General features: G+C 32.0%; 4 protein-coding genes across 5 annotated transcripts; 2 read left to right on the forward strand and 2 right to left on the reverse strand.

The window, feature by feature from the left end:
- The first annotated feature begins 291 nt into the window (after positions 1–291).
- On the forward strand, positions 292–2,524 carry LOC107429556 (uncharacterized). Its single transcript, XM_016040267.4, has 4 exons — positions 292–530; positions 692–815; positions 1,509–1,637; positions 2,251–2,524. The coding sequence occupies exons 1-4, from the start codon at positions 373–375 to the stop codon at positions 2,356–2,358; spliced, it is 519 nt and encodes a 172-aa protein (XP_015895753.3). The 5' UTR covers positions 292–372; the 3' UTR covers positions 2,359–2,524.
- Positions 2,016–3,811, reverse strand: LOC107429555 (lysine-rich arabinogalactan protein 19). Of its 2 annotated transcripts, XR_003057622.3 has the most exons (3): positions 2,841–3,811; positions 2,553–2,716; positions 2,016–2,332 (listed from the first exon to the last, which is right to left on the reverse strand). XR_003057622.3 is itself a non-coding variant. In XM_016040266.4 (2 exons), the coding sequence occupies exons 1-2, from the start codon at positions 3,693–3,695 to the stop codon at positions 2,612–2,614; spliced, it is 960 nt and encodes a 319-aa protein (XP_015895752.3). In that variant the 5' UTR covers positions 3,696–3,811; the 3' UTR covers positions 2,479–2,611. The 2 variants fall into 2 exon arrangements, 1 of the variants encoding a protein (XP_015895752.3); XM_016040266.4 differs by lacking the exon at positions 2,016–2,332 and having other exon boundaries at positions 2,479–2,716.
- Positions 3,812–14,082: 10,271 nt separating this feature from the next.
- Positions 14,083–20,999, forward strand: LOC107429539 (putative phospholipid-transporting ATPase 9). The gene is made up of 11 exons (XM_048462426.2): positions 14,083–15,662; positions 15,977–17,328; positions 17,808–17,918; positions 18,059–18,335; positions 18,424–18,512; positions 18,598–18,706; positions 18,815–19,024; positions 19,172–19,297; positions 19,399–19,497; positions 19,627–19,818; positions 20,023–20,999. Exons 1-11 carry the CDS (start codon positions 15,270–15,272, stop codon positions 20,647–20,649), a joined length of 3,585 nt encoding a protein of 1,194 aa, XP_048318383.2. The 5' UTR covers positions 14,083–15,269; the 3' UTR covers positions 20,650–20,999.
- A 646-nt stretch (positions 21,000–21,645) lies between these two features.
- On the reverse strand, positions 21,646–22,382 carry LOC107429541 (probable calcium-binding protein CML16). Its single transcript, XM_016040249.4, has one exon. The coding sequence runs from the start codon at positions 22,242–22,244 to the stop codon at positions 21,765–21,767; it is 480 nt and encodes a 159-aa protein (XP_015895735.1). The 5' UTR covers positions 22,245–22,382; the 3' UTR covers positions 21,646–21,764.
- Positions 22,383–22,752: the final 370 nt, after the last annotated feature.

Here is a 22,752-nt window from a genome sequence, read left to right on the forward strand (position 1 = left end):
AAATATTATTAATTAAGTAAAAATAGAAAATAGTTTGATTTCACTGGAAAGATCACTGAAATTATTGGACTGCAACAGTATGAATTTTATTTTTATTTATTTAAAAGGAGGATTTCTCAATAATGTCATGATTTCCAAATTATAGCCGTTATGATTTCTCATCTCAGCTTTATGATTTTTTTTATTTTATTTTTTTCTGTAAAAAAAAATTGGTTTTTTGTAAATGTACTAAAATAAGAAAAATAATAATATTTTTCCTCATTTTTAAAAAAATAAATAAATAAATAAATTTTAGTGATTTTCCTTTAGAGTTGGATTCTTACCGAGCTCCATTTGAAAATTTCTCTCTAACAGCTTGCCAAAATCCAGCCCATGGCGGCAACAGCGAACGCCTTCTTCCGCTTTTCTCCCGCCAGGTCTTCATCTTCTCCAACAACCAACACTAACCGACCCATTTATTCCCTTGTATGTCCCAACTCTTACAAACCCTTACCTGCTTCAAAGAAAAACCCCACTATCAGTATCTCCAGGTAAACCCCCAAAGCTTCCATTTTTTTTTAAGGGGGTTTTTAAATTTGTGTTTTTTTGGGTATTTGGGTTCCTCTGAGTTCGTATTTTTCTTCTTTTTTTTTTTTTTTTTTAATTCTGTTTTTGTTTTGCTAATTTTCTGTTTTTACATTCTATTTTCAAGGAAAAATGTTTTACATGCAGAGATTGGTGTGTCAAAGCCTGTATACATGGTACTGGCATTTTCTGGAGTGGTAAATGGGGATTCTGAAACGCACCCAGAATCGGAAACCAAGGACTCAAAGACGGTATTTGATAATTACCAGTCGTTCTAGTTGTCACAAATATCAAGATTGTTATCTTTCGTAGGGGTATCGGTTTTGGTCTATTTTTTCAAGATATTGGTTTTCAATTAATTTAGCACAAATGGGCTTTTTTTCAATTCTATGTCACTTGTTGAGCTAACCAGATTATAATTGTTGAGGGAATAAATGATGCATTAAGCATTCTTTAGCTTTTCATTCAACTTTTTAAGTGTTTTAATTCATTTGGTTTTTCTTCTTAAAGTTAGCTTCCCTGCACTTTCTTTTTTATATTTTGCTTTATGAAAATTATAACTTCTACTTGTAATTCTTTGCTCCTCTATGAATTTTGATAAGTGCCTGAGTATAATGCACAACTAGGGAACTGATTTGGCAATTTTGAAACATGAATAGAGTAAAAGAGGTGTTGGGCCATAAGAGTGCTCCAATCTAATATAGAAGCCGTTAAGCATGACCAGAGAACTGATTTGGCAACTCATGCCATGTGTCCTACAGCATGGACTTTTTTTTTTTTGGGTGTTTTAGAACTTATTCGTTACTAGTTAATGAAGTCAAGAAATTATATTAGATTGGCCACTCACCTTTGTGTATGAAACACTATAATTTTGCTTTTGAAGTTGGATTCCTCTTAAGATGGGAATATGCTCTAATCTTGTTTTGATTCCTGACTCTATGTAGGATGCAACTATTGACATAAAACTCCCAAGAAGAAGTTTGCTTGTACAATTTACTTGCGATTTATGTGGTGAAAAAACAAAGAGACTTGTGAATCGACTAGCCTATGAACGGGGGCTTATATACGTACAGGTATGTAGCTTGAGATATTCTTAATTTGATATCCTGCTATGCTTTGGAAAATAAAAGCAAAAACTGAACTAAATGATAATAAATAAATAAATTTGATATGGCATTCTAGATTATATCATTAGGTATTAAGATTGCAACATATTTTGCTATTTGTTGACCTATTTGTTGCTGCCTGATGCTTCTTTACTTGGAATTTGTGGATGATACTTGTTTGAATTTATTAATATAATTTTGGCTTCTTCATTTCCAAGTGAAATGGAGAATTCCATTAGTTAAATCAGAATCTTTAATCACTGTTGCATTTGCATCTTACCTTACTTTTTTTTTCCCTCACTTTTTAATATGTTTTTGCATTTGAGTCGCTGGATCATGAGTCTCTACAATAAACTGATAATCCCCATTTGGAATGCAATGGTGAGGATCTAAGTCCGATGTTTATATACTTGCTACAGATCTATATTTGAAATGCTTTGATCTTAACATCTGGCCTGATTATTATTAACCTTATAGTCTTAAGGGAGTTTTATAAAAGTTGGAAGACCACATTCTTTGAATATGAATAATATGAGAATCTTCTATGTTCCTCTGACCGACTGGCGGTGCTTTTCATCAGTGTGCAGGGTGCCTCCAGCATCACAAGTTAGTTGATAATCTTGGCCTTGTTGTTGAGTATGACTTAAGGGAGGAAATAAATGCTGATGGAAATAAAGATGAAGTTTAAAATATGAAATTGAATTTGCTCTGTTATGGTGATTTGTTCTGTTGGGAAGTTCTGTGGTGATTTTAATTCAAACTTCATCTTCATAGAAATATTCAACATGTAATAGTTTCAAAAAATAAATACAAAAACACAAAAATCATCATCCTTGATTCATTATTCATTCCTACATTTATGAATTTTGTTTTCATTCTTACCGTGTGTGTATAAAACAATCTTGTAGTACAATCAATTCATAGCTCATCATAGAAGATTGCTAAGAAGTGTAGCCTATCATGGTCACCAGGACTAGAATAGCTAGTCCAGTTCTCATCCACGTTCCAGAATTTCCTCCTTGGGGATGTAGCATATTTCCTCCATTCTGTGAGCCAAATAAGCCAAAAGAAATATTTAAATCATTTCAAGTTGCTTAGTTTAGCGTTAGTTGATCAGCAATTCAGGGGGGAAAAAACCCAGAAGAATTAAGAACTCATAAAAGTTGTTACCGGGTTTGGTGATGGTGCTGGTGTTGTTTCGTCCGATGAGTCTACCAAGGTAGGTGGTGCTGGAGGGCTCAGAAGATGAGTTTTTGGAGCTGGTGCAGGTTCAGGTGCGTGGTGATGCCTCTTGTGTTTGTGCTTGTGTTTATGCTTGTGTTTAGGGGGAGTTGGTTCAGCTGATGGCACCAAATCAGGTGTTAGGGCTGGTGGTTGGCCAACCGGTGTTGGTGCTGGTACTGGTGGTGTTGAAGGTGCAGGTGTTGGTGCTTTTTTGGCTGGAGCTGGTGCTGGTGTCTCCTTTACAGGAGCTGGTGCCGGTGGTTGTTGAACAGGTGTTGGGGAAACCACTGGTGCTGGTAAAGGAGGCGGAAGTGGTGGAGGTGATACAACTGGTGGTGGTGGTAATGGCGAGGCAGCTGGTTGCAATGGTAGTGAAGGTGCCTGTGATGGAGTTGAGACTGGTGGAACTTTGGGTGGCGGAACAGTGGGGCTCTTGGATGGTGCAACTTTTGGGGATGGTGGTGATATCGGTGTAGTTGCTGCTGGGCTTGTTGCTACAGGTGGTTGTGTTGCTGCAGCTGGTGTGGTAGTCGGTGGTGGCGTCGTAATCGGCAATACAGCTGGTGCAGCTGCAGGACCTTGTGCATCTGTGAGGACAACTAGAAAGCTGATAAAAGCTAAAATGGAAGCCCAAAAGATTGAAGCCATTTTGTTTGGCTGAGAAACTAGTTGGAAGAATTGATGGTTATATAAAATCTGGAAATATTGGCAAAATTTATTTAAAAAAAAAAAAAAAAAAAAAAAAAAAAAAAAAAAAAAAAACGTTTGGTGAAACATTGGAAGAAGAAATGTAGTTTTCATGGGATTGTAACACTTCCTCTAATCATCTGGCGAAGCAAGGTTGTTAATGAAAAAGATTGTTAAATAGAACTTGAAAATTTTGTGTATGAGGACCCATATAAAAGCTGAATAAAATAATAAAATTCCCAACTTGAGCCTGTTAAAAAAAAAAAAAAACCATTATATTTCTTTTATTTTCAATATATTGCAAATTCTATTTATGATTGTTACTTTCAAACTTTTTATGGGTCAAATGTCACTTTCCCATTACAAAGTGAGATAACATGTTCAATTCTTCACTAATTATGTAAAAAATTTGTCCAATAAATGAAATTATTATTGCCAATAAAATTATGGTTTTCATTATTAGTTATTATTGGTTTTATTAGAAATGTGACAAATCACTTTTTTATTTACTTTTTGTTACTTGATAAATATCTATTATTTACTAATAGCATACAATAATTCCTTTATTTTTATGATATTCCATCGTTTTTACCTACCTTCTTACACAATACAACATTATTGATCCTAACATGAAACCTTAACATTGGTATGCAGTCTCCATCAAAAATATGGAGAAGGAAACATGCCCTTCTCACACAGTCAAATCTCATTAGGATAACAAATATTTTTCATTAAAGCTTTTCTAATATTTGATCTGGATCCAGACTGTACTGAATCATTTTTAGTTAGTTCAGTGATAAAAATATAATCTAGGTGCAGTTCAATCTAGTATATAGTATGTTGTTTAAAAAGAAATAAAATGTAACAATAATTAAACCTAGTATAGTCTAAGATCCCAAATGAACCATGATACAAGACGGTCCAAAATCTCAAACGGACCATAAATGGAGTCTAATTTAATTCAAGTCTATGTAACAAATCAAGAGTTTTGGGAACATGGTAGAGTTTAATTTCTTTTGTGGACGTGGCATATTTCTTGAATAATCAATGAATCTTGTAATTTATCACCATAGCTAACAATCACTAACTTGACATTATAATTGGATGCATTTAATTATATTATTTTTTATACTAAAATTTTAAAAGTTAATCTTTTAATGATAACCATTTAAATTATCATCTTGCATGTAGATTCTATTACTGATCATTTATCAATTGTGTTAAGTTAATTTAATTATGTTTTAATTTAATTTTTTTTTAGTTTTATCCTAAATACCATCAATAGAACTGGTTGCTTCAAGTTATACCAAACACACCATCACAAGTTAGGAAGATCCGCCGTTTGGTGGGCTCGGTTCTCACGAACATGTGTCCAGAATTCCAATGTGATTATTAATGAAACCTTACTATGTATTTCCTGAAACTTTTTTTAAAAATATTTTGCTTTTCCTGAGAAACAAACAAAAATTTGGGTAGGTAAAAAAGGGAGCAAAGCAGAGGAAGAAAGAGTTATACTTGGGTTTCAATGGCTGTATGCCGATATGTTGGTTCATTCTGGGCCCTCCTTATGTAACAAAAATTTGGGCCGTCAAATTCCTATGCTAATAATATTGGGTTTGAGCCTAAGAATCGTTGATTAAACGAAACGTGGGTGTATAGAGACATTGTCAGTTTTTACTCATGCCCTAACGAAAGTTCTCAATTTCCTTTTTTATTTTCTTCGTATTGCTTGAGAGGTTTGCTAGCAAATTGTTTATAATTTTACGTTTCTCCAATTAAAAATTCCCAGTTTTTTTTTTTCCATTATATATATATATATATATATATATATATATATTAACTTAAACTCTATTTGTTATATATATATATATATATATACAGTTTCTTTTTTCTTTTTCTTTTTTTTTTTATTTACTTAGATCAATTTCAGAAATAAAAATTGAAGGGCAGGGACTATAGGGATTAGGGAAGTACAATTGATCAAAAAGGTCAAAGTTTTGGTACTAATCAATAAAGAGCTTCTACTTATAAGTCACCATTAAATTGAAAGAAGAAAATTGATGATTTAGTATTTATGAAGTAATTACTTTTTTTTTTTATTTGAAGAAATGACGTGATTACTTTGAAAGCAACTTGAGACTTACTACTTCTGTAAAAATCTTTTTTTTTTTTTTTCTTATAGTCTATATGAACCAATCAAATGGGTTTCCAAAGTTGAAAATATGTGCCCTCTAATTATTGTTTAAATTATACATATATAAAAATAATAATGATAATAACATGTATGGAAATTGTAATTTTTTTTTTTAATATTTTTGGGAGATATGAACAAAAATGAAAGCAAATTATATCCACAAGAAAATACATCATAATGTTGGGTTTTTGCTAGGTGTCTGTAATGGAAGTCTTTTTCAGTGAAGTCAAACATTAGTTAATTTTCCTACTTTATCTTCAAAATTCATTGCATTTTTAACATTTTTCTTGTTGTTTTTGTCATTCATCGTGATGACTATTACTTCCATATCTCTTTTGCAGATGGCTAATTGTTGTATGTATATATAGGTTTTCAACATATTGTTTGGCTTTTAGCAGTAATGGAAATTGATATTAGAATGATTGCTTTTAAAATCTGAATTCCCCAATGTGACCAAAGTTTTGTCCCCATTATTTATCAAAAAACAAAAATTGTGTCCCAATTCAACTCCAAAACATGCATTTTTATTGATTTTTACATACTAAACAATTAAAAACAAGAAAAAGAGAAAAGAAACAACAACAACAACAACAAAAAAGAAGGCAATTTAAATTTTATACCAACCCTTAATTTTTTTTTCTTTTTTTTTTCTTTTTTTTTTGGTGGGAAAATTATCATATAGTCCAAGTCATTGACTTAACGTTTGACATAATTATAGGCTTTGTAGCAAGTCAGTATCTTCGGGTCACTAGTGGTTTGAATATTCAGCAGTTAGTTCCCCTACCAATAATATAAGTTATCTAATTTTTATAAGTTTAAACAAATTGTAGTTTAGTTAGGTAAAATTGATAAACTAATTTAAAACTGTGTACGAGAAATCAATTGCAGAATTTTAAAACCGCTTATGTTAATTTATGTCTATTATTATACTATTATTTGTTACTAGATGTACAATAGTAACTAGATTTAATGAGAGATATTATATGAAAATTCTAGTGTTTAGATCATCAACCAACCATTTTTATGCTTTTGTTATGGCTTTCTTTATTTACATGTCGGTAGATTTTGGCAAAAGACTAATTTGGACACTTTGGAACTCACTTCTTTAAGATAATAGTGCATGTAATATATAGAATCCTTTCTAATTTTCTTGAAAACCACAATGTTGGACATAATAAATGCCTAATTTTCCATTGTAAATCCCCGATTTCAATCTCAAAATTAGTTTAGAGAGACTTTCTTTTTCTTTCATCCCTTTTAAAACTTTTTTCATTTCCTTTTCTTTTGTCTGGAGGCATACATGTGGTTGGTAGGGAAAAAAAAAGACAGGAAGAGGGTATATTTATGCACTAACACGACAAAGATGTAGAAGTTTCTGCCCACTTTCTTAAAAAGTTTTATTTATATATTTATTGAAAAAAATAAAATTAAAATTTAATACCTTTTAGTTAGGAAACTTACATTTCTAGTCTATAAATTTAAAATTATAATTCAAGCTTTCAAATTTTAATTTGTTACATTTTGATCCGATTAAAATTTTGTTTAATGGTGGTTAAAATGCAATTTTTTTTTGACCGAAGGAATTAAAATACAACAAATTATAATTAAAAAATGTAAATTACAATAAATTATATTTCAATATTTATTAAATATAATAAAATCATAATTATCGTTAATAAAAAAAATCTAATTAGATCAAAATACAACAAATCAAAACGTGAAAACCAAATTATAACGTTTTAAATTTTAGAACTAGAAGGGCAATTTTTCCTAACTAAAAAATACTTAAAATATAAGTAATCCACACAAAAATCCATAAAAAAAAAAAAAAAAAAACCAACAACAGAATCCCTCCCTTAAATGTAATTATGATCCACTTTTTTTTTTTTTTTTTGCCTTAATAATAATACCTTGGATTTTTTAAAACAAATTATTACTAAATTTTTTTTTTTTTTTTTTTTTTTTGGAAAGCAAAAACTTTCAAATGAAGACAAGAATATAGGACATGCATAAACAGTTCGACCGTCCCCAAACAAAGCAGCTTCAAAGAGTACGTGTATGATGATGTATCAAAATATCATGTTTAATTTATTCAAAACCTCTTAATTAAAACAAATTGTTACTTTCAAAAAGTCCAACACATCAACTTACATGAATATCAATCAGCTTAACCTACCTCGAAATACGTGGCTTGTTGGCCCTAATTAGATGCACTATTTTTTAATACAAATCCAAGGGGTCCAACAGTCTTCCTGCGAATTACATGTAGGCTTTAAAGTAATACATATAATTTCCAAAAAAAAAAAAAAAAAAAAAGGTTTCAAATATGGTTTAAAAATAGTAAATAGAAAACAGATAGGTTAATTTAAATGATTAAAATGGTGAATTTAGGTCAAATCTTAATAGAAATGAATAATCATATCATCAACAATGTTGTTAAAGCTATAATTTGTGGTCCATATAACAAATTTGTCAGGATTTTTTTGGCTAATCTATAATTTATTATTAAAACAACATAGTCTTACAGATGGCTAGCTGGCTACAAGTAGAAATATAATGACAACATTTTGGCGGTTGAATTATATCTCTTTTACTAATAACTTTATAAAGATCGAATGTGGCCAGACTTCGAGAGAAGATGAATAACTTTTTTCTATATTGTTATGTATTTAAAATTATGACACATAATTAAAAAGAGAATTTAAATGTATGTATATATATTTATATATAATTGTCCTATTATAAAAAAGTGTGGGATAAATTAAGAAGTGGGTAAGTAAAGCCGTCAAATTATTGATGCTAAATAAATGCTATATGTCCTTTGCCTGTACCAAACCCAATATTGATGCATGACGTTGTATCTACCTAATTTGTCAAATTATGTGCCAAAGACAAATACACTACAAATTATATATATAAAGTAGGTATTTATCATATAATGTTGTCAGATTATCTAATAATAAGCTAAAGTTTTGGCAATTAATTTTGGGTTTTAAAATTTTGTTAATAAGCTGGTTTCATTTGGTTTATAATATGTATTGCTTAGTCAATTTATGACAACCATGGAATTTGATTCGCCAACTACATCATTATTGCATATATAGGTACTCTTGCATATGTATGGAGCAGCCCCCTTTCTGTTTATCAAATTTGTAATCTCTTACTTCTTCTTTTTTTTTTTTTTTTTTTGTTTGAATCGAATTATTTATGAATTATTCATTATTGACAGTAATACATGTTGTAGACGTAAATGGTAGATGTAAATGCATATAAATTAATTTCTTGATTAATTCCACAATTTAAAGAATGGTTACGTTAACAACGTCTAAATTTGTTTTCCTTCATGTACATAATGTATTCATTATTAATTTTTAGTCAATTTATTACAAATATTTAGATATAAAACACAAACATATAAAGTGAATTTCTTGATTAATATTAATATTCCACGATAAAAAGAATATGGTTACATATATACAAAGGTCTAAATTTGCTTTCCTCTATATATATTTTTTCATTTTTAATAAAGAATATATACACATAGAAATACAGAAACTTTATTCTTAATATGGCTTTGAATTAGTCCTATATATTTCTCGATATATTTTATTATTATAAATTAATCGATTTTATCATAATTTGTACTATATGTTCGACGGGGATAATGATGAGACCCATATACGTATATATATATATACACCTTCTATAATTGACTCTGACTTGAGGATCTAGGCCAGTAATTGGAGAATGTATCGAGAACATTCATATATAGTGTACATTCTGAGAATATCACACGGTGGTCTGAACCAAACGATAAATAGATAGAGATAAAAGCATATAAAGATGTGTAAGTCTTTGCCCCCACACAATTAGAATTTGTCATATTTTGGAAGTATAGGAATATGATTTTTTTTTTTTTTTTATATATATTTTTCCCAATTCTTATTTTCCTGTGCAAACCAGACAATCTACATCCTTCCAAAGGAAACAAACGTGTCATCCAATTTCAATCCCCTCCTCCTATGTCATGTCATCTACAGGATACTATTTGTGCTAAACATGAAGGCCATGGCCAAGATTTTTATTTCGTTCCACTCTCAAATATTAATACATCACAAGCTGTGAGTGTAATTTCATATGTTCCACATGAATGATATTGTTTTCTCAATTAAAAATAAAAGCTTCCAACTTTGTGAAATTGGCATATAAGCTAGATCCACTATCGTACTACAATGCTACACGTGGCAGTATATGATTGGATCAACTAAATGTTGGCATTTTCTTCGACGTGTAATCCACTTCCACGGTACAAAATAGGGAAAGCCACCATACGTATTGATTACTCAGCCAGCCGTGGTTATTGGGTCACAAAAAGAATCGTTTAATCCTAAAGCTACGTTCATATACACAATAGTCAATTCAGTTGTTAAAGAAGCTGACCAATATCGACAAATTACACAAACTAATTAATCTTAATTATTTTAACCAATAATCAAGGTTGCTAAAAGGGATTTTTACTTACTCCACCAATAATTAATTGTTCGTTAGTTTAGAATTATTAGAGTATGGCAAGGAAGAAAGGCATGGATATATATTCCATGTTAATTTGTTTATGAATTAGGAACTTATATTTGGACCTATTGAGATTATGGCCAGGCCAAATTTCAGAATATATTGTTAATACATATATGTGTGCGTGTGTAGTAGATATGTAAGACATATTATAATTCGTATTTAATATGGTAACTAGTGGAGCCCAAAGATATACTTGGTTTTATTTATTAGCGTGCCCAAAGTGTTGCAAACGTCGAATTGCAGCCAAAAGTCATGAATCGTGGGTCGTTATTATTCACAAATAAGCTATTCAAATCCAAAGCTAAGATCCAATCATGTAGCAACAAAACAAGGAAGACTTGGGTTTCGGATTTTGACTAATGATTTTATCTTAATTTTGTTCTAATTATACACTCTTGGTCCTGTACGATTTGGAAGTAATACTATTGTATTTTATAAAATAAAATAAACCAAAACAAAAAGTTTAAAAACAAGTACATTATAACAGTAAATTATATTATCTTTAAAAGTCTGCAAAGTTTAAAATTAAGAATACAAGAATGATGGATTTTTGAAACCCAATTTCTGAATTGTATTCTGTAAAAGAAAATATATCAGTCAACTTAAAATAACAAAACAATATACTTATACTATTTTTAGTTTTTATTTGTTCATTTTATTGATCCTCAATTTATATATATAATAATAATAATAATAATTTTGGTAGGTGAACTTGCATGAACATTCTATATACCCTTAATAAAATATTTTAGGATATATATCTTATTAACGGTAAAAGGACTTGCAAGCCTATATACCATAAGTATGCAAGACTAGTCAACTGTAGCTGAGCCTTTTCTTTGTTTATATTTCAAATAGTTTCATTATCACTCATTTTTCTAATTGATAAAATAAAATATAAATATAAAATGACAATTATCGCTGAATTTTGAACCTTAAACGATGTAATACTACGTTATTTATTAACAAATTAATGAAGAGTAGGGCTTGCGTATAAAATGAAGGTAAATAAATAAATTTGACCAATATAACAAATATTGATTTATAAAATATTATTATTTTTTTCTTTTGAAAATGCTAATATTTAAGAATTTATGGATGAAAAAAAGAAGTGGAAAAGAAATTTCCACACGCCAGAAATTAACATGACATTAATAAATTACAAAATGAAGGTAGAAAAATAAATTTGACCATTATAACAAATTTTGATTTAAAAAATATAATTATTTTTTTTTTTGAAAATGATAATATTTAAGAATTTCGGGATGAAAAAAGAAGTGGAAAAGAAATTTCCACACGCTAGACATTAATATAACAATTAATTAATTAAGGAAGCAATATTCATGATGGATGATATATTGTTTATTGACCAAATCTTGGGTTGGTGGAGGAGATGCTAGCTGATTTGTCAACTATATGAAATGGCAGAAACTCATTGTATCAATTACATTAATATAGGACCCACCCCAATATTAAGCTTTTAAAATCCTTGCTGGTTCAAGCATATAGCTCCTACTCCTACTACCACGCCAAAACCATGCAAAAAGTTGTAATTTTACCCATTATAGGAATATGGAAAAAAAAAATCCTGTAAATGCTTGTAAGTGTGAGACAACACATTCCAAAAAATAGTAATTCTATAGATTTTCTCCTTACATTTAGTTTTTTTTTTTTTTTGGGTGGTTTTTTTTCAATCATTTTTAATTGGGTTTTTGGTATCAATACCTTTATAGTTCCAACATTTTTGCCTTGTCCTATCAAGAATAGAATTAGAACAAACACATAACTTTGAAGTTTACAAATGGTATACTAGTAGTTCAAAACCTTTACGCAATAAACTTTTATTTTAAAACGCATACGCGAGGAAATTCCCATTTCTTTGCAGCAAATGAATAATCAAAATGGAAATTCTATATTGGTTCGTATAAATTTAATAGCTAATAAAATATTATCCTCCTATAAGATTTTGGACCGATGGTAAACCATTCACAAATTTAAAACAACATTAGTGTTGATTTTGATATACTACAAATAATGAATAAATTGGGAAAAATAAAAAAAATGAAAAATGGTTGAAACTACATAAAATTGTAATCAACGAAAGTGATATTTACGAGGAGACGGCAAAATTAATAAGCAAGTTTAGTGACGAAATGGCAAATGGTCAAGTGTTTTTATTTTGTGTTTGTCGGTTTGCTTGTCGGCTCCAGCATAATAGGGTGAGTGAAATCTGATCCATACAAAATTCCAATTGTATTATTATGATTCTGACACCTCCACTCCTGCCCCAGCTTATTGTTCCATCACACGTGTCCTTCCATGAGTGGTCACCAATCAATGCCAACAAATACATATATATATATATATATATATTTTTAAAGTTTTTGGAGAAGTAATTTTGTCTTTTTGATAATAATCCTTTTGTATTTAGTAGTTTTTCTTTTCTTTTCTTTTTCTTTTTATTTTTTATTTTTTACTTTTTAGTATTTTGGTTTTCAATGTATTGTGTAGTATATGATAATTAATATAATATATATGGTTAAGGTGTAATTTGATAAGATTATTAGGATTGTTTTATGTTTTATAAAGTAAAATAGGAAAATAATTTTTTTGTTTTTCGAAACCCAAAAAAAAAAAAAAAAGGAGAAAATTACAGGGAAATTTTAATGTTCTATACTGAAATTGCATGGGCTTCCAATTCAAAATGTTAGTACACCATTGTCCTCTATAATTAATGCATTAATAAATGGCACTTTTATCCATATAATTCCTTTAAGAAAAAATTTACATTTTTCCTTTCCTCATAATAGAGTGTGAACTATGGAATAACACAAACATTTTAGTAAAGCTTATATATATATATATATATATACAACTTATTAGTCAACTTAAAAAGTTCATGGGCAAAAATAATTAATAAGCTGTAATGATTATTATAATGATAACTATATTATATTCCTTTAGAATTTTTATGCTACCTCCCTTTGGTTTGGATAGAAAATATAATGTGCTTTAATTATCAATTTTTTCAAAAGAAAAAAAATGCCTTTTTAAAGTTTGAGAGAGTTGTCCATATTTATGAATTATATTTTTTAATGAAAAGGTATGCACAGGCAAAACTAGAAGGAAATCCAAAAGATAGAAACTTAAATTTTTTATCAAACCAAAAACAACTTATTTCTAGAATACAGGACCAAATTAACGTGTTGTAATTACCAAGTCCAAAAAAAAAAAGTTATAATTTTGTAGATTTTTCTTAAAAGAAAGTTATAATTTGTAGATTTTTCTTACTTACCAAAAGAGAAATGCTATAGATTTTCTTAAATTTATCACCAAAAAAAATAAGATTTTCAAAACTTAATTAAGTTGATTACATACTAGTAAAATTAAAGAAAAAAAGACAAAATTAAGAAAAAACAAAGTGAATGCGATGTGAACAAGTCTGTTTGACCCGTCCAACACGTTTGCAAATCACTGACGCTCAGTGACGGCAACTTACATTAGATTTGCATAAAATTTTATAATTAATTAAATAAAATTTTAATTAATTTTTCTATCAGAAACTAATATTTTTAAATATTTTGTTGTCAATTATATTTTTCTGAAGGAAATCTATAATTTTAAATTTGGATACAGTTATTTATTATTTTGCTTAAGTAATTATTTAACCTTAATTATAAAATAATATATATATTTTTTGGTCGCTTTCCTTTTTTAAGCGAAGTTTCAAAGAGAGAGGGACAAAAAAGAAGACTTTTTCCAAAGAGCACAAATAAACAGTCAGCCATTGATGAGCTCCAAAGCTTGTTTCCCGCGAAACTGATACATCCCCATTTAATTTCACACAAAACCCTTTCTCGTTTCCCTAGACTTTTTCTCTTCCGTTTTCATTTTGAATGTTTCTTCCTTTTCTTAAAAATTTCTTCAATTCCCAACGTGTGTGTGTTTGTGTTTTTTTTTTTTTTTTTCCAATTTTTTTCCTCGCATTTAGTTTTTCGTTGGAAAAGTAGCTGAATTTGGACATTTTTCGCAATATCCAGAAGGCAAATGCGCGTACATAATATGGGTAAAAAAATGGTAGATCTTCATTGTTGCGTGTCTTTTTTTTTTTTTCTCCTTCAAAGCTCTCCTGTTTTCGCCATCTTAATAGAAGAAATCCCATATGAAGAATATTCATTATAATTCTTTCTAACATACTATTCTCTGTATTTTCGGGGGGGTTTCTAGAATCTATTTTCATTGTATTTATAGTTTCAGAGGCTCAGAGTCAGAGGTGTTCCTTCCTGTTTTCTTTTTTTGGGTTTGTTTGTTTTATCTCTGGGACCCTTTTTCTCACTTAGAAAATTACTAAGCTGTATCTTCTCCTGCTTTCAACTTTCCAGCTCATTCTCTTTCAAGCTCTTCATTTCTCTCAAGATTCTTTGCTTACCATAAAAAAAGTGTGCTTTTTTTTTTTTTTTTTTTTTTTTTTTTTGTTTTGGTTTACTTCTTCATCTGCTTTCTTTTTGGTCTTATATTTGATTAATTTATAAAATATATTTCTTACCTATTGGGATTTTAAGCTTTTGGGTCCGAACTCTTACTGGGGTGCTGTTTTTTTGTATTTTGTTTTATTTTTTTGTAAACTGGTGTCACTTGCAAGTGTTTTCCTGGGTGTCTTTGTTAAAGAAATATAATAATAATTGTGAATTTTTGTGGAGTTGTGGTGCTTGGCTATTCTTGAAGAAGCTGTGTGATTATCAGTGAGGATTTGCCTCTTGAAGTAAATTATCAGTGAATAGTGCCTTAATTAGTGTGGAAGATCATAAACACTCCTTCAGGGGAGATTTTGAGTGACAAAGTTGTCGGGTTTTTTCCCAATAGATTTTGGATATTAGAGGTTGGTTTACAGGTTTTCGGTTTTTGGGGAGATATAAATAATGAGGGGTAAGATAAGAAGGAAGCTGCACTTCAGCAAGATCTACTCATTCACATGTGGAAAAGCTTCATTCAAAGGTGACCATTCCCAGATTGGGGGACCAGGGTTTTCTAGGGTGGTGATCTGCAATGAGCCAGGTAGCTTTGAGGCAAGAATTCATAATTATGGAGACAATTATGTTAGGACCACGAAGTATACACTTGCTTCTTTCTTGCCAAAGTCCTTGTTTGAGCAGTTTAGGAGGGCGGCTAACTTTTTCTTCTTGGTTACTGGCATTTTATCCTTTACTGATCTGGCTCCTTATAGTGCTGTTAGTGCTATCTTCCCCTTGATTATTATTACATTGGCCACCATGATTAAAGAAGGCTATGAGGATGTGCGGCGAAAGAAGCAGGTATATACCCTTTCTCACCTTCTTCCTTTTGCTTTGCTTTTTGCTTGTTTTTTTTCTTATAATTGTCATTATATAGTTAATTGTTTGTTGGTAGGTTCTTTTCTTTTCCTTTTTTTTGTCTGTCAACGCTTTATAATAAACATAAAGCACATTTGCTGAAAGTCTCCACAATGCATATTAGAGGTTTTAAATGTTTAAGGATTTTTGTCTCACCTGGTTTTCTTATAATCATATGTATATATATATATATATATATTTTTTTTTTGGGGCTGCTGGATTTATATAATTTTTCAAATACAAATATTTTGTTTCAGGATATTGAGGTTAATAATCGAAAGGTCAAAGTGCATAAACATGATGGAAAGTTTGAGCATACCGAATGGAAGAATCTGAGAGTTGGTGATATGGTGAAGGTGGAAAAGAATGAATTCTTTCCGGCAGACCTGATTTTACTTTCATCTAGTTACGAAGATGCAGTCTGCTATGTCGAAACCATGAACCTTGATGGGGAGACAAATTTGAAAATTAAGCAAGCATTGGAGGCAACCACATTCTTAAGTCAGGATGCAGACATACATGATTTCGCTGCTACTGTTAAATGTGAAGACCCAAATGCAAATTTGTATTCTTTTGTTGGTACTATGGAAATTGCAGGGCAGCACTATCCCCTTTCACCTCAACAACTTCTCCTCAGAGACTCTAAACTTCGAAACACGGACTACATATATGGGGTCGTTGTTTTCACCGGTCATGACACAAAGGTTATGCAAAATGCTACAGCCCCGCCTTCAAAAAGAAGCAAAATTGAGAAGAAGATGGATAGAATTATCTATTTTCTGTTTTGTGTTCTTTTTGTATTGGCATTTTTTGGGTCTGTTTACTTTGGTATCATAACTGAAGAGGACTTGGAAAATGGGAGGATGAAAAGGTGGTATCTTAGACCAGATAGTTCTACAGTTTTCTTTGACCCCAAGAGAGCACCATCTGCAGCAATTTATCACTTTCTGTCAGCTCTAATGCTATATAACTACTTTATCCCTATCTCCTTGTATGTATCAGTAGAAATTGTCAAGGTCCTTCAGAGCATCTTCATCAATCAAGATATTCACATGTACTATGAGGAAGCTGACAAACCGGCACATGCTCGTACCTCAAATTTGAATGAGGAACTCGGCCAAGTTGATACAATACTTTCTGATAAAACTGGGACCTTGACTTGCAATTCAATGGAATTCATCAAGTGTTCTGTGGCTGGGACAGCTTATGGACGTGGTATGACAGAGGTTGAGAGGACTATGGCCAGAAGAAATGGTTCACCCTATGTTCGTCAAGATCTTAATGGACAGAACCATACAGATGATTCCAGTGATAAGAAGCCACCCATTAAAAGCTTCAATTTTAATGATGAAAGGATCATGAATGGGAACTGGGTTAATGAACCACATGCAGATGTCGTCCAGAACTTTTTCCGTTTATTGGCAATTTGCCATACAGCCATACCTGACATGGACGAAGATACAGGGAAGGTTACATATGAGGCTGAATCACCAGATGAAGCAGCATTTGTGATTGCAGCAAGAGAACTTGGGTTTGAATTCTACAAAAGAACACAGACAAGCGTATCGCTGCACGAGTTCGATCCAGTTTCTGGGAATAATGTTCAAAGGTCAGTATTTCTCATTGTCTGTTGCATATATAACTAGAAATTACAAATGCCACACCCTGTTTGATGTCATTTGCTTGCATCTCTATCCTTGGTTTTCATGGGTACTTGACTGGCAAGGCCTGGTCATGTGAAGTTGATTGCAAGCTTATTTAGAATATCTTATTTTAAATGCTCAGAGAACAGCCTCTCACTTTTAGTCGAACTTTTACCTTGTCTGCTTCTACTAACACCAGTTAAAGTATCTTTTTGTTTGAAATTTTAACCTCCGGACTGGGCTCAGAAGCAAAAGCTACTCTTAGATTAGTTGGATTTGCATGCCTTGGATATCATCCACTCTTTAGTTTTTATGTATGCAGAAGCTCCAGTTAGCCTGCATAATGATCAAAATTCTGCATCACATTCTGGTCATGCATTTTGGTTACTTTATGATAATAACTTTTAGAAAGGCTATGTTTTAGTATATAAGTTCTTCTATGCAGGACGTATCAACTTCTGAACATTTTAGAGTTCAACAGCACAAGGAAACGGATGTCTGTGATAGTAAGAAATGTGGAAGGAAAAATATTATTGCTTTCCAAGGGTGCCGACAGGTACATTTATTAGCTAGTGAAAAACCTACCTTATCTTATGTCCTAGTAAAAAGAAAAGAAAACAAAAGAGACGCGAAAAAAAAAAAAAAAAAATATCTTTAGTTGCTTTATATAACCACCTGACCTTGTTTCTATTACAGTGTCATGTTTGAAAGGCTGGCCAAGAATGGTAGGCAGTTTGAAGCTGCAACCCAGCAGCATGTAAATGAGTATGCTGATGCAGGCCTCCGAACCCTGATACTTGCCTATCGTGAACTTGATGAGGAAGAATACAGAGAGTTTAATGAGAAATTTACTTGGGCCAAAAATTCAGTTAGTGCAGACCGGGTAACATTGATTGATGAAGTAGCACAGAAGATTGAAAGGGATTTAATTCTTCTGGGAGCAACTGCTGTGGAGGACAAACTCCAAAATGGGGTGGGTTGGAATAGGCTAAGAATTATTAATAGGTGTAAGTATCAAGATTGTGCAACTTGATATTGATGTTTGTCTTCTTGATTATCAGGTTCCTGGTTGCATTGACAAACTTGCCCAGGCTGGAATAAAAATTTGGGTTTTAACTGGAGACAAGATGGAGACTGCCATTAATATTGGGTATGATCTCTACTTATGACAATTTTATGTGGATTGTAGGTGATGTTCCTTCTAAAGATCTCTGACTAAATATATGAATTTGCAGTTTCTCTTGCAGTCTGCTTCGACAAGGGATGAAGCAGATTATAATCAATTTGGACACCCCAGAAATTCAAGCACTGGAAAAGGCAGGAGATAAGGGAGCCATTGCTAAGGTAAATCTATGGAAAGTACTTGATACCTGTGATTAAGAGTTTTAATCTTTTGGATGATGCAATTGAAAACACTTGTGATTGATTGGATTTTTCTGATTCATTTCACAGGCATCAAAGGGGAGTGTTCTCCGTCAGATAAAAGAGGGGAAGGCTCAAACAAGTGCATCAAGGGGGAGTTCGGTTGCCTATGCTTTAATTATAGATGGCAAATCACTTGCTTACGCCCTAGAAGATGATATAAAGAAAATGTTTCTAGATCTTGCCGTTGTCTGTGCATCTGTTATTTGCTGCCGTTCATCACCAAAACAGAAGGCACTGGTAGGTTTGCATTCCTTTGGTGTATTTTCATCTCCAGAAGAACATTTTCTTCCTCGTTAGTTTTCTTCTTTTTGAGTTTTGTAATGCTATTTCCTATCAGAATTGCTTATAAAATTGGTGGGACTTTTCCTGTCTAAAAAACTGCAGGTTACTAGACTGGTTAAATCTGGAACTGGGAAAACTACATTAGCGATTGGTGATGGTGCCAATGATGTGGGAATGCTTCAAGAAGCAGATATTGGGGTTGGAATCAGTGGTGTTGAAGGAATGCAGGTATTTGCAGATTATTATTTCTTCTCAAGTCTAATAAAAATTCTATTAATTCTATTATTTTGCCATTCTTTTTGCTCATGACCATTTTCTTTTTAAATCAGGCGGTTATGTCAAGTGATATTGCAATTGCGCAGTTCCGTTACTTGGAGCGTTTACTGCTGGTTCATGGACACTGGTGCTATAGGCGTATTTCATCAATGGTATAGACTTTCATTTATATATTTCATACACCTATTTCAAAGTCAAAACAGAATGGCAAATTTGTTAAACTACTATCATGAATAGCCTTTGTATATGGATTTAACAGTTTTTTATTCTTCTGTTGACAGATATGCTACTTTTTCTACAAGAATGTTGTATTTGGTTTCTCTCTCTTTCTGTATGAGGCAAATACATCATTCTCTGCTCAACCAGCTTATAATGACTGGTTCTTGTCACTTTATAATGTTTTCTTCTCATCAGTTCCAGCAATTGCCATGGGAGTTTTTGACCAAGATGTATCTGCAAGATATTGCCTCAAGGTGTGGTCACTATCTGCCATATAAGTTCAATTATGTTTCATAATAATGGACAGCCAATCCATGACTGTTTTCTCGTGCATCAACACTATTATACAAAAGAAAAATTAATGATTGTGGTTCAAAGAAAATGTCTCAAGCTTTATTTAACATGCTTAGGAATCCTTATTGAATGCTTAATGCGACAATTCCTGTTCCTTGTGGCAGTTTCCTCTTTTATATCAAGAAGGGGTGCAAAACGTACTTTTCAGCTGGCGTCGAATACTGGGCTGGATGCTCAACGGGCTTTGCAGTGCCATAATCATTTTCTTTTTCTGCATAAATGCAATGGATCCACAGGCCTTTAACAGTGATGGCAAAATTGCTGGGAAGGATATTTTAGGGGCGACGATATACACGTGCATAGTTTGGGCTGTGAATTTGCAGATGGCAGTTGCCATATCTTACTTCACTTTGATACAACACGTTGTCATCTGGGGTTCCATTGCTTTTTGGTATATTTTCGTCATGGTATACGGAGCCATGACTCCCAGTTTCTCTACCAATGCTTACCAAGTCTTCATTGAATCACTTGCCCCAGCTCCTTCTTATTGGATTATCACACTCCTTGTGGCAATCTCAGCTCTAATTCCATACTTTTCATACTCGGCTATTCAGATGCGTTTCTTCCCTATGTACCATGGGATGATACAGTGGATAAGATACGAAGGTCGATCTCATGATCCTGAGTACTGTGATATGGTGCGCCAGAGATCCTTGAGACTGAATACTGTTGGTTTCACAGCACGGGTAGCAAGTACCCGCATGCAAGATAGAACTTATTATCATTCATGAAATTTTGTGAATTTGGATAATTGTCAAGCAGTTTAGGTGATGGGTCATCTTGCCCAAATTGGGAAAATTTTTCCTGCTTTGTATATTAGTGGTTTGAACGTACAGGTTTTCATAGGCCACAGAGTTTACAGTTGGCAGATGACTATGTATAGTAGCATTATTCAGCTGTAATATTAGATGGATAGGAAACGCCCAAAAATCTGTACAGCTTGATTCTTTGCCTTCTGAGGCTGCATATTTGTTTTAGTAGTGCCATACATTTAGTATGATTACGGAAATGTATGTAATATAGAAATGAGAAAATTCAATTGTAGACGAATTTGATACTGCCTAATTTATTTGGCAAGAAAGAGGAAGCCTCTCTGTTCTTTGACACACACACACATATATATATATATATATTTCTCTGTGTTCATTGTCTAGTGTTCTAGATTAATGATTAAAAATAATCATTGTGTTTTTTATGTTTATGGGTTTAATTCTCTTTTTCATTTTGGCCATTGCTAGAGAGCTTCATTCTCAATAGCTTTAAACGTGAGGAACTTTGCCGAAAGCCCTGAAAAGTGGAAGTTAGCTAGCCTTACAGTTGCATTAATAATTGCATTCTAAACTTCATAAAGATATCCCAAAAGCTTCAACATTAATTCTAAATGCCCATATCGTAACCTTTTTGATCTCACTCTGAAAATTCAAGGAAACAACAGAAGAAAAATACCATTTGAAATGGGAATTTTTCACCTTCTACCAACAAAATAAAATAACATAAAAACAACATGATGATATATCTCTCACTGCATCATCTAACAGCTAAAACCACATTTGTATAAATAATTCATACTAATGTCACACACACACACACACACACACACACACACACAGAGATGATAAATGTACAATTTGTGTATTTGATTAATATGAAAAGTTAATATTATCATTAAAAGTAATTGAAATTGAGGCATTTCAACCACTTTCTATCTGGCATAATTTACAGGTTCCCTCCTTCACAATCATAGGCACCAAAATTAAAAATCCTATTACATATATAATCATATATAACCAGCACTACAAATAAAATTAAAAAAAAAAAAATATGGAAAAGTCATAAAAAGAAGAAGTCAAATTCCAAGAAAGTCAGCTGCAGACTTGGCCAAGATGGTTGCAAACTCATTGAAACTAATAACACCATCTCCATTGGTGTCGGCCTCCTGCATCATATCCGACAGCTCACGGTATGTCAAAGGATGTCCCATCTTGGACATGGATCCGGCGAGCTCGGCAGCGGTGATGTAGCCGTTGCCGTCCCTGTCGAAGGACCGGAAAACCTCCATGAGCTGTTCTTGGTTGACAAACACTTGCTCATTCATGTCAGGAATTATGGCATCCACCAACTCTTGGAACTCAACGAAGCCATTCCCATTGGCGTCCATGTTTGCAAGCAATACATGGATTTGGTCCCCCTTCGGCTTGATACCCAGCGACCGGAGGAGGGCGGCTAGCTCCAGATGTGTGAGGCTGCCGTCGGAATCCATGTCGAAACGCATGAAGATGTCCTTGAGCTGTTTGAGCTGCTCGGATTGAAGCATGGCCATGATCATGAAGAGAGGGGGGGGGGGGGGGAAGGATGAAAAATGAAGAACAAAGAACGAAAGACAAAGAAAAAAGAAAGAAAATTAATGGTTTTTTTTTTGGGTTATCTTTTTGGTTGGTATGGTTGTTAAAGATGTGGGGTTTGTGTCTGGTTTAGAATTTTTTTTTCCTCTACATGTTGGAATATTTCAAAGTCTTTGTTTTTTTGTCTTTTTGGAGGTTTTTCTTTTTCTTTTTATATGATATTCGGAATGTTTCAAACTTATTGTTAGAAATTTAAATTAAGATTAGTTATCAAGTTTTTCAATTAAATTAACCATGACATACATATATTTTTAAGGTAAAACACATAAAAAGAAAACTATAATATATAATTTTATATGTTTGTAACCTTTAATTTTTTGATCTGTTAAATGTGGGGAGAAAAAGGAAAAAAATTGTGTAATTTTTGCTTATTAGCAGTATTTTAAAACAATAATGTCAATTACCTTTGCAAATAAAAAGTAAGAAAACTTA

Source organism: Ziziphus jujuba, chromosome 12, assembly GCF_031755915.1.
Source record: "Ziziphus jujuba cultivar Dongzao chromosome 12, ASM3175591v1".
NCBI lineage: Eukaryota > Viridiplantae > Streptophyta > Magnoliopsida > Rosales > Rhamnaceae > Ziziphus > Ziziphus jujuba.

Excerpts from the sequence above, each read along its gene's own strand:
- LOC107429556 (XM_016040267.4), top strand. The coding sequence starts at position 373 with ATGGCGGCAACAGCGAACGCCTTCTTCCGCTTTTCTCCCGCCAGGTCT. Across the intron at positions 531-691 it reads CCCACTATCAGTATCTCCAG|GAAAAATGTTTTACATGCAG; the intron begins GTAAACCCCCAA and ends TCTATTTTCAAG. Across the intron at positions 816-1,508 it reads AAACCAAGGACTCAAAGACG|GATGCAACTATTGACATAAA; the intron begins GTATTTGATAAT and ends GACTCTATGTAG.
- LOC107429539 (XM_048462426.2), top strand. The coding sequence starts at position 15,270 with ATGAGGGGTAAGATAAGAAGGAAGCTGCACTTCAGCAAGATCTACTCA. Across the intron at positions 17,329-17,807 it reads TCTGGGAATAATGTTCAAAG|GACGTATCAACTTCTGAACA; the intron begins GTCAGTATTTCT and ends TCTTCTATGCAG. Across the intron at positions 18,336-18,423 it reads AGGACAAACTCCAAAATGGG|GTTCCTGGTTGCATTGACAA; the intron begins GTGGGTTGGAAT and ends CTTGATTATCAG.
- LOC107429541 (XM_016040249.4), bottom strand. The coding sequence starts at position 22,244 with ATGATCATGGCCATGCTTCAATCCGAGCAGCTCAAACAGCTCAAGGAC.
- LOC107429555 (XM_016040266.4), bottom strand. The coding sequence starts at position 3,695 with ATGAAAACTACATTTCTTCTTCCAATGTTTCACCAAACGTTTTTTTTT. Across the intron at positions 2,717-2,840 it reads CAGCACCATCACCAAACCCG|AATGGAGGAAATATGCTACA; the intron begins GTAACAACTTTT and ends TTTGGCTCACAG.